The sequence below is a fragment of the Hordeum vulgare genome, chromosome 6H (assembly GCF_904849725.1).
Source record: "Hordeum vulgare subsp. vulgare chromosome 6H, MorexV3_pseudomolecules_assembly, whole genome shotgun sequence".
In the NCBI taxonomy this organism is placed as follows: Eukaryota; Viridiplantae; Streptophyta; class Magnoliopsida; order Poales; family Poaceae; genus Hordeum; species Hordeum vulgare.
In genome coordinates this window covers 536886145-536898127 of record NC_058523.1, presented here as the reverse complement: position 1 = coordinate 536898127, position 11983 = coordinate 536886145, and the positions used below count along the sequence as shown (strand labels likewise).

General features: G+C 41.5%; 1 protein-coding gene across 1 annotated transcript; it reads left to right on the top strand.

The window, feature by feature from the left end:
* Positions 1 to 6023: 6023 nt before the first annotated feature.
* On the top strand, positions 6024 to 9381 carry LOC123405797. Its single transcript, XM_045099348.1, has 9 exons — positions 6024 to 6055; positions 6123 to 6425; positions 6794 to 6923; positions 6995 to 7087; positions 7577 to 7642; positions 7898 to 8014; positions 8136 to 8557; positions 8707 to 8887; positions 9367 to 9381. Exons 1-9 carry the CDS (start codon positions 6024 to 6026, stop codon positions 9379 to 9381), a joined length of 1359 nt encoding a protein of 452 aa, XP_044955283.1.
* Positions 9382 to 11983: the final 2602 nt, after the last annotated feature.

Here is an 11983-nt window from a genome sequence, read left to right as displayed (position 1 = left end):
GGTTTTGTTTGGCCAACTAGATCTATGATTCTTGCAATGGGAGAAGTGCTTGGTTTTGGGTTCTACCATGTGGTGACCTTTCCCAGTGACAGTAGGGGCAGCAAGGCACACATTAAGTAGTTCCTGTCAAGGGTAAAAAGATGGGGTTTTTATCATTGGTTTGAGATTATCCCTCTACATCATGTCATCTTGCTTAAGGCGTTACTCTGTTCTTATGGACTTAATACACTAGATGCATGCTGGATAGCGGTCGACATGTGGAGTAATAGTAGTAGATGCAGAAAGTATCGGTCTACTTGTTTTGGACGTGATGCCTATAGATATAATCATTGCATAGATATCGTCACGACTTTGCGCGGTTCTATCAATTGCTCGACAGTAATTTGTTCACCCATCGTCTACTTGCTTTCATGAGAGAAGCCACTAGTAAACCCTACGGCCCCCGGGTCTATTCACATCCATCGTTTACACCTCCTCTTTTACTTTGCTTTGTTACTTTATTGCTTTGAGTTCTCACTTGGCAAACAATCTATAAGGGATTGACAACCCCTTCATAGCGTTGGGAGCAAGCTTTTGTGTTTGTGCAGGATCTTGTGATACTCCTCCACCGGATTGATACCTTGGTTCTCAAACTGAGGGAAATACTTACCGTCACTGTGCTACATTACCCTTTCCGCTTCAAGGGAACACCAACGCAAAGGCTCCAAGGCCACGGGGGAAATCCTTTGCATACTTGCCTAGGAAGTCCCTTAAGGCGTAGCCGCAGCTGAAGGATTCCTGGTGCCGTCGACACACCTGTTTCTGGAGCCATTGGAAGGACTTTTGTGCATTAGCATAGCTGACATCAGAAGCATTTCTGACGCCATTGCCGGGGAGGAGAAATCAAGATCTATCCAAGTAGGTCTCACAAACTCTTCTCTTGCATTTACTTTTGTTGCCAGTTGCCTCTCGTTTTCCTCTCCCCCACTCCACATTTGCCGTTTTCATTTGCTTTTTGCCTTTTTCGTTCGCCCTTTTCTCTCGCTTGCTTTCTGTTCGCTTGTGTGCCATGTGCCTTCAATATGCTTGCATCTTCGTTTGTTAATATCTTTAAGAGACCCACTTATGTGGAACGAATTGCTAGTGAGTTGAGGGCAATTGACTATTTCTATGGAGTTTTGCTTAAGATGCGTGAATCTGAAAATTGTGAGGAAGAAATTCATGAAGTGATTCACGAGGGCTCCTTGGATGAAAAGCATGATTGCAATGGTTTCACTATAAATTCTATTAGTGACAATCATGCTAAGAATATGCAAAACCGTAAGCTTGGGGATGCTAGTTTTGCTATGACCGCTACTTATTGCAATAATCATGATTGGGGAGATGATCTTTCTTATGATCTTGAAAATTTGTTCAAACCTCATGATGAATATGATATTTGCAACCATACTGAAAGTGGGATTGGAGAAGTCATGACTTTATTTGATGATAATCCCATTATTTTTGAAGAGCGTCAACTTTGCATGCATGTGGATCATGAAAAGAATATCCTATGTGATAGTTACATTGTTGAATTCGAATATGATCCCACATGTAATTGCTATGAGAGAGGAAGATATTTTGGTAGAAACTTTCATGTTACCAAATCACCTCTTGTGATGTTGAGATTGCTCTAGTCTTTTTCTTCTTCCTTGCATATGGCAACTATTGGTTGTCTTGACAATCTGTTTTCCTATAAAATGCCTATGCATAGGAAGTATGTTAGACTTAGATGTGGTTTTCACATGCTTTAGGATGCTCTCGTTGTGCTTCAATTCTTGTCTTTTGTGAGACCATCATGGAATGCCTAGCTAAGGGCGTTAAACAAAAGCGCTTGTTGGGAGGCAACCCAAAGAATCTATCATTTTTCTTTCTGTTTTGTGTTTTCCACACTTTCATAATTCTGTTATGATTGTGTTTTTTGTGTTTCTTTTTGCGTTTGTGCCAAGAAAAACTGTTATGATTAGTCTTGGGGATGATCGTTTGGTCATGCTGGAAAAGACACAAACTTTCTGCTCACGAAACGAATTTTCATTTTTTTTTCTGTAAGAGATTTTGAGTTGATTCTTTTTGCTGCTGATTGCTACGCAAATTCTTCAGACTGTCGTAATTTGTTAGAAGTTTTGAAGTAAAAGAGGTATACAAAATATACAGATTGCTACAGACTGGTCTGCTGTTAACAGATTCTGTTTTTGTTGTGTTGGTTGCTTATTTTGATGAAACTATGGATAGTATCGGGGGGTATTAGCCATGGAAGATTGAAAGTACAGTAACCCAACATCAGCACAAGTAGAATTTAAGTTTGCTACAGTACCTAAGGAAGTGGTGGTTTGCTTTGTTGTACTAATGTTATCACGAGTTTCTGTTTAAGTTTCGTGTTGTGAAGTTTTCAAGTTTTGGGTGAAGTTCTTATGGACAAAGAGATAAAGAGTGGCAAAGAGCTCAAGCTTGGGTATGCCCAAGTCACCCCAAGAGATTCAAGGATGCCGTAAAATCCTAAGCTTTGGGATGCCCTGGGAAGGCATCCCCTCTCTCGTCTTCAATCCATCGGTAACGTTACTTGGGGCTATATTTTTATTCACCACATGTTATGTGTTTTTGCTTGGAGAGTCTTGTATCGTAGGAGTCTTTTTTTTGTTGTTGTGTCACAATCATCCTTGCTGCACACCTAGAGAGAGAGACATATACACACCGTGATTTTGTCGAGCTTCACTTATATCTTTTGTTAGACAATTCAGCTCACATGTGCTTCACTTATACCTTTTGAGCTAGATACTTTTGCTCTATGTGCTTCACTTATATCTTTTAGAGCACAGCGGTGCGTGGCTTGGTAGTTGACCTATGCTTTGAAATTAGTCTCAAAAGGGGTAGTTATCCAAAGGGATACGAAAACTTCCACCTTCATGTGCATTGAATAGTTAGAGAAGTTTGATTCATCTCAATTAGTTTTGAGTTGTGGTTATGGTAATATTGAAGTCATGCTAGTAAGGTGTTGTGGATCTAGAAATACTTGTGTTGAAGTTAGTGATTCCCGTAGCATGCACGTATGGTGAACCGCTATGTGATGAAATCTGAGCATGATTAGTATATTGATTGTCATCCTTTGCGTGGCGGTCGGGATCGCGCGATGGTGTATACCTACCAACCCTTCCCCTAGGAGTATGCGTTGAATGCTTTGTTTCGATTACTAATAAATTTTTTGCAACAAGTATATGAGTTCTTCATGACTAATGTTGAGTCCATGGTTTAGATGCACTTTCACCTTCCACCATCACTATCTTCTTAGTGCCGTGCAATTTTTGCCGGTGCACAAAACCCACCATTAGCCTCCCTCAAAACAGCCACCATACCTACCTACTATGGCTTTTTCAAAGTCATTCCGAGATATATTGCCATGCAAATACCACCATGACATGTGCCACCACGTCTACATTGCCATTGCATGATTGTAAGATAGCTAGCATGATGTTTCCATTGATGTCTATGCCATCCTAGATCATTGCCACGGTACACTACCGAAGGCATTCCATATAGAGTCATCGTTACTCTAAGTTCTGAGTTGAAAGTGTGATGATCATCATTAATGGAGCATTGTCCCATGTGGGGAAATAAAAGAGGCCAAAGAAGCCCACAAAAATAAAAAAATAAAAAGAGGCCAAAGAGCCCACAAAAAAAAGAGAAAAAGAGAGAAGGGACAATGCTACCACTTTTTCCACACTTGTGCATATTAAGCACCATCATCTTCATGATTGAGAGTCTCTCATTTTGTCACCACCATATAGCTAGTGGGAAATTTTCATTATATAACTTGGCTTGTATATTCCAATGATAGGCTTCCTCAAAATTGCCTTAGGTCTTCGTGAGCAAGCAAGTTGGATGCACACCCACTAGTTTTCTTTAAGAGCTTCCACATACTCGTAGCTCTAGTGCATCATTTGTATGGCAATCCCTACTCATTCACATTGATATCTATTAATGAGCATCTCCACAACTCATTGATATGCCTAGTTAATGTGACTATCTTCTCCTTTTTTGTCTTGCAACCTCCACCACATTCCACACCATCTATAGTGCTATAACCATGGCTCACGCCCATGTATTGCGTGAGAGTTGAAAAGGTTTGAGAAAGTAAAGGTGTGAAACAATTACTTGGCCAATACCGGGGTTGTGCATGATTTAAATTCGTTGTGCAATGATGATAGAGCATAGCCACACTATATGCTTTTGTAGGGATAACTTTCTTTTGGCCTTGTTATTTTGAAAGTTCATGATTACCTTGCTAGTTTGCTTGAATTATTATTGTTTCCACATCAATAGCAAACTATTGTTTTGAATCTAATGGATCTGAACATTCACGTCACATAAGAGGAATTACAAAGGACACCTATGCTAGGTAGCATGAAAACATCAAAAATTCATTCTTTATCACTCCCTACTCGAGGACGGGCAGGAGTTAAGCTTGGGGATGCTTGATACGTCTCAAACGTATCTATAATTTTTGATGGTTTCACGCTGTTATCTTGTCTCCTTTGCTTGTGTTATGTACCTTTTATATCTTTTTTGGGACTAACTTATTAATTCAGTGCCAAGTGCCAGTTCCTGTTTTTTCCGTGTTTTTGACTCTTTTCAGATCTGATTTTGGAACGGAGTCCAAACGGAAGAAAAACCCCGAAATAATTTTTTCCCGAACGGAAGAAGATCAGGGGGCCTTTGGGCCAGGCCAGGTGGGCTCCAGGGAGCCCACAAGCCCCCACTCCGCCACCAGGGGGAGGCGGCGGTGGGCTGGCTTGTGGCCTCCCTGGCCGCCCCCTGACCTAGATCTTCGGCCTATAAATTCCCAAATATTCCGCAAAAAATCAGGAGAGCCTCGAAAATACTTTTCTGCCGCCGCAAGCTTCCGTTTCCGCGAGATCTCATCTGGAGACACTTCCCGGCGCCCTACCGGAGGGGACTTTGGAGTTGGAGGGCTTCTTCATCATCATCATCGCCCCTCCAATGACTCGTGAGTAGTTCATTTCAGACCTACGGGTCCGTAGTTAGTAGCTAGATGGCTTCTTCTCTCTCTTGGATCTTCAATACAAAGTTCTCCATGATCTTCATGGAGATCTATCCGATGTAATCTTCTTTGGTGGTATGTTTGTCGAGATCCGATGAATTATGGATTTGTGACCAGATTATCTATGATATATATTTGAGTCTTTGCTGATTTCTTATATGCATGCACTACAAGGAATACGGTCTATTGCAACAAAATTTATTTCTACAACAATCTTTCGTGGCAATAAAACGCTATATTACCACAAACTTTCAGTTCGTGGTAATATGCCCTACATATTGCCACTTTTCAGTTTTGTTGCTCTAAGTACTTTGTTTTGTTGCAATAGAAATCGTGTATTGCCACAAACTGGATCACCGTTGTAATATGGTAGTGATATTGCAACAAATAAGTTTCGTTGTGGTAATTAGTCGTTTTGTTGCAATAGAGGCTTAGGTAATGCAACAAAGTAAATCTTTGTGGTAATATTCTGGCGCATATTGCAACAATTTCAAAGTGAGGCACTAGACATAGACATTGTTGCAAACAAATGGCTTTGTATTGCGACAAAACATGTATTGGTTGTAATAGGACGATGTTTTGCCTCACCTTCATTGTGTTGCAATAACTATTATATATTGCGACAAATTGTGCAATCATGGTAATATCTACAACATGTTGCAACAATCCCTAGTGATGCAAAAAAGGAGCAATAGAACATCTCTGCATTTTTGTCTTAATTATAGACATATAATTAATATTCGGATTTATAGATATTAAGTGAAGTTTTTTGCAAGTTTTAAGTAGGAATTAAAGTATTTATTAATTGCATAAATTTTAATTAAACAAACAATGAACAAAGTTTACAAATGGATATAACACAATTTCTGCTAAAAATATCAATTTTATTTTTCTGATAGGAATGCATATCTATCTATTATATTATTATTAAAACGATAGAAAAGTAACGATGGAGATTAACCAGCCAGCTCAAGAATATATGTGTACAAGGAGATGGAATTTTTTTTCTACACGGACAGTTTAGGTTTTTTTCCTAATCGTTGTCTAGGCGCAATGCCCACACTCTGTCCGCACTCCAGTTCACTTCCCATTACCCATTCACCTCCCTCACTCTCTCCGCCAAATCCCTAGCAGCAGAGTCCACCGCCGACGGGAGAGCCCACCACCGACAGGAGAGCCCACCGCCGACGGGAGGGAGCGGGATTGGGGGTGCGCAACAAGTGCATCGGCGTGGGAGACCCCGCTCCGCGCTCGACCGGGGGGTGGGGGAGCAAGGAAGGTTGCTCTGCACGCGGGGGCTGTGGGCCGACGGAGATCCAAGTCGTCTCTGCCGCATCCACGGAAACCACAGGTCAGCTTTTCTCCGGCGACCTGATGCTAGCCATTCCCCCCTCCCTCCTACATGTTTCTCTGGCATACGAGCACGACGGGGAGGTGGATTCGGTTTGGGAGCAAATTGGAACAAAATCGAGGGAAAATCGAGAGTGGGGAGGCGAAATCGCAGTCATAGTTGGTACCAATGGGTTCATGGAGGGGAGTGGGAGGGGGGAGAAGGACCTACGGCTCGATTCAATTTTTCTGTAGGCAACTGATTTTTCGACAGGGGAGAGATATCAGTGTTTTAAGATACCTGGTTCTCTATCTTTCTTTCTGGAAAGAACTAGGTTATCCTCAAAACTTTGTTGTACATCAGTGACTCTTCCTTATAACAAATTTCAGGGATCTTGGATGGCAACAGAGATATACTCGTTTCTATGGGAGGATAGTTGTCCTTGTACTTCTGCTCTACCCCTTTCTGTGGGTTTGGACTGTGATAGGAACATTGTGGTTTAACAATGCAAGGAGCTATGTAAGTTGTTTTAATTGTGGATGCAAATATATGGAGAATTGTTACTCACCGCACATTCACTCCGTATATAGTTGCCAGAGGAAGGACAAAAATGGGGCTTCCTGATATGGCTGCTTTTCAGTTACTGTGGACTCGCTTGTATTGCATGCGTGGCTGTTGGAAAGGTACTGCTGCATAATTTGTCCATACAAAATCAAAGCTTGAATGTGGTTGAAATATTATTCAAGTGATGCTTATACATGATTATTGTACAAAGGATGGCAATATTTAGCGTTAGCAAGGTTCATGTCAATCAAAATCTACTGATGTATAGCATATGATCTTCTTAGACTATTGTAGTTAGTTTAGCCTGCTTGTGTATTACCTCACTGTAGGGATATCCATGTCTATTGCCGTTTGAATTGGATGTATTTAAATTTTGTTTGACGCGTGTACTGAGTTGTGAATACGACATTGGATTGTTCATATCTGGTTTGCATCAGCTAGTATCATATCCAGTTACTAAAAACATGATGAATCTGTCGAGTGTTCTTTGTATTTGCACAATACAAACTGAAGTGTAGACGCCAGTGGCCAAGATTTTGCTGGGCTGAACTTTCTGATATGATTACTAGAGGAATTTCACATTTTCCATGCTTTTATTTACATGGCAGTGGCTAAACCGAAGGCATGCTCTCCAACTGAGGGCACAACATGGGATTCCTGTCTGTGAATACGGGGTAATGTTTCCATTTATTTCTTTACTGACGTTGTATGTAGGAAGTGATCTGTCAACACTAGGGAAGCTTCAACATATCAGATTAAGTTATTACGAATCTTTATCAATACTATTCCGTTCAGTATGTCCAAAGCAGTCAGGATTGCATATTTTGTCCTAGCACACAAGTTTCAATCCACACAACAGCTGGCTAGGTTATTTCTAGCAGTAGGAAGGTAATATGACGGCATTATTAACATGACGTTCATGTGTGCAGGTTTTGGTTTACATGATTCGTGTGCTTGATTGGGCTTTCGAAGCGGTCAGCTTGGAACTGAGAGGAATGGGCCAAGACACTGCATATCATCCTGCCCTTTACCTCACAACAACCCAGGTGAGAGTTGCTTACAAGCATTACCTGAAGTGTAATTTGCCATATGCATCATCATCATCATCATCATCATCACAAGAATACATCTAAATGTGCTAAATGTGATCTCTTGTGCTTCTTTCAGAGGGAAGCGGTGGAGGCTCTGATCCAGGAGCTCCCCAAGTTCATGCTGAAAGCGGTGCCGACGGACTGCAGCGAGTGCCCGATCTGCCTAGAAGAGTTCAAGGTGGGGAACGAGGTGCGTGGCCTCCCGTGCGCGCAGAACTTCCACGTGGAGTGCATCGACCAGTGGCTGCGGCTGAACGTCAAGTGCCCGCGGTGCCGCTGCTCAGTGTTCCCCAACCTGGACCTGAGCGCGCTCAACGGCATCCGCTCCAGCAGCGAGATGCTACAGCAGGAACGCCCCTCGGGAGCATCAGCTCTTACAACTGGAAGCATCAGAAGTACAAATGGAGATGCTACGGCTCTTACAACTGGAAGCATCAGAAGTACAGATGGAGAGAAGAACCGTTTGGCAAAGGCTTCGCTTGCTTATAACTGTGAGAGGTAAATGCATTTCACTTTAAGATAATTTTAGCTCTTTCCGGTGTGACCGAGAAAAATGTTGATCCTTCAGGAGAGGAAATTGGCAGAAGCTTTCACTTACAGTTCAGTAAACGCGCTTCCATAATTGATATCTTAGTTTTTGTTTTTAGGGGATCCTATATCTCATTCAGTAAGCCCTGTGTCCCAAATGCAACGAGCTCATTTTCTGTTAAATCGTTCAGTAAGATATGCAGCCGCCGGAGCACGAGGAGGAAGGCGTCCGTGGCGTCCGGCGCCGGAGCAGCACCCGATACTTCTTCGCCTCCCTCAACTCCGTGCTCCTCGGATACGGTACGTCCTTCTCCCAATCTCCGGCCGCCGTCGTCCCCGATGCAGATTTAATTTCGCTTCGGCCATAAAAATTTCTTGGCGATCGTAACAGGGTATGGCAACTTGATTGCTTCTTGTTGAATCAATTGCGTACTATAAGTCCCTACCACAAGACCTACTGTAAGATATGTGAGAAATTTAGATAGCTTTTGATATGACATGACATGGCAAATCAGATAAGAGTAAATAGTAAAGTGCTACTAATTTGAAGTAGATGTGGAGATTTTGGTGCCGGAAATAGTAAGGACCGGGATCTTCAGAAATGCGCGTCGAATTCCGACCCATGATGCTTATTTCTGCGAGTTGGGGGCCATTATAGATTTATTTCTGCCAGTTGATCTAACATTGTCTATAGAAGTTTACTCGCTAAACTTATTTCTATGTTTGGTACATAGATTTATTTGTATGTTTGTTTCATAAGTGTTTTGCATTCCCTATAGAAGCTGACTGGCTAAACTTATGTTTGGTACACCAGCATAGTTTCTTGAGTACCACTCGTAGGTAACCATAAAAAAAGTTCAGGAATTCATATTCATGGCTTAAACATGTGAAAAGCACCTTACCAAGAGATTTAAGTCTACACAAAGAACCCCTCGTCATCATCCAATTCTTATTCTCCCAAAGGAGCAATGTGGCCATCATTTACATAAGCCTCATCATCATCCGTATCATCATCAGATTCGAATTGAACATCTTCAAACTCAACAGGTTTTATATTTGTTATGACTAAAACATCAATGCTTGATCCTTCGTCATCATTTCTACTCCAACTAGTGATATCTTCAGGTAGTGTAATCTTTGGCACTGTAATTTCTGCATCTATGACATCCATTACATCTGCCTCACCACCTTCATCGTCTTCAACAGCTTCATCAAGGCCTACACCATTTAAAACAGAAGGAGCAAACAAATTGCGTGGATTCATTTTAATAACAGCTCCCAATCAGGGTTCTTCACATCTCTCACATAGAAAACCTGTTGAGCTTGGAGGCCTAGAATGTAAGGGTCCCCCTTGAATCTGTCTAGAGTAGTGTCGAGTTCAATAATTCCATATTTGGTGTCCTTCTTATACCCCTTACTCTCAGTTCTATTGGAAGGAGGCACATCAAACCAATCACACTGGAATAGAACAACCTCCTTATCAGGAGGAAAGTCAAGAAATATGATTTTCTTGATCACCCCGTAATAATCAATATTTCCCGTGGTTGCATCACCCTTAACTATGACGCCACTATTTTGGGTACTCAAATCCTTCTCTATATAGGAATTCTGAAAAAATATCCATTCAGAATTGTACGGTTGTATACACGAGCTAGGTGACCAGGTCCTTTAGCTAGTGCATAAATAAGACTGCTGACCTTGCCATCATTGTGGAGTTCTGTGATCTGTTTCATCGAATAGAATATGTGTGAGTGTAATGTACATCGTTGATACATTATTATGAGGAACACTAGTGAAAATACGAAAGAAACTTACCCGTCTCTCAAACCATCCAACAAACTCTTCCTTGTGTCGTTTCTGAGGATTAGGAGAATTGTTACTTGTGAGCTCCTCAAGATGTTCACTTGAAAGAGAAATGATTTTTAGTTCAAAAGCAAATTATTAATGCATATCACGATGTGAAATAAATACACAAGTATGCTTACTCCATCCATGGCGCAGTTTCCTCACAGTTTGTTATTATGAAATGCCTCATTCTATTAATCTCAGCCAAAGAGAATAATTCACAAACAAAACCTTTCTTGGAGTAATCAACTGTACTCATTATGCTAATCCCTGTTGGTGGTTGATCTGTACCTCCATCTTCATGACGTTCGGACTGACTTAGCTTGGTAGGCATTCCATCAAGGAATCGACTGCAAAAAGTCATGCACTCTTCAAGTATGTACCCCTCTGCAATAGAACCTTCTGGTTGAGCCTTGTTACGCACATATCCTTTGAGCGTACGCAAGTATCGCTCAATTGGATACATCCATCTATACAAGATAGGCCCTCCCAACCGGGCCTCTTCAGCAAGATGAATTGGAAGATGCATCATAATATCAAAGAATGCTGGTGGAAAGATCATCTCGAGCTGACATAGAGTTTCTGGAATTGTTTGGCTCAACTTCTCCAAATCTTCATCCCTGAACTCTTTCGAGCATAAATCAGAAAAGAATTTACTCAGCTGAAGCAATGGGTTAACAACATTCTCTGGCAAAAGCTTGCGCAACGCAATAGGAAGAAGTTTGTGAAATATAACATGGCAGTCATGAGTTTTGAGTCCACTAATTTTGCACTTATCGAGGACCACACATCGCTTAATGTGTGAAGCATAGCCATCAGGCATCTTAATGCTCTGTAGAAACTTGAGGAGCATTATCTTCTCTTCCTTATTTAAAGTGTAGTAACCTTTCTTTATTTCATACTTATGCTTACCGGGCTTCGGATGCTGGTCCTTCCTAATTTTCAAGTCCTCCAAATCAAGACGAGCCTTCACACCATCCTTTGATTTCTTATCCATCTCAAGCAAAGTCCCCAGAATGCTTTCACAAATGTTCTTCTCGATGTGCATAACATCCAAATTGTGCCTAACGAGCAAGTGCTTCCAATATGGGAGCTGGAAAAATACACTTTTCTTCCGCCAGTTATGCCAGCTATTAGTTTCCGGTTGTTTTCTCTTATTTGACCGTCCAAACGGTGCATGCTGAATGCTATCAAGCTCCTGCACAACTTGTTCACCAGTAAGTGCCACTGGAGCTTCTCTATTATCTATCTTGTTGTTGAACAAGCACTTGTTTCGATGCCATTTGTTGGTCCTCGGCAGAAAACGTCGGTGTCCCATGTAGCAATGCTTTCGACCATACTTTAGCCATAAAAAATATGTATGTTTGTGGCAATACGGGCATGCTAGCTTCCCTTTTGTGCTCCAACCACTCAGCATTGCATAAGCTGGGTAGTCATTGATGGTGCATAACAAGCATGCATACATCTGGAAATTTCTTTTAGTTGCAGCATCATATGTGTAAGCACCATCCTTCCATAGAATATTCAGTTCATCAATCAAGGGCTGCAAGT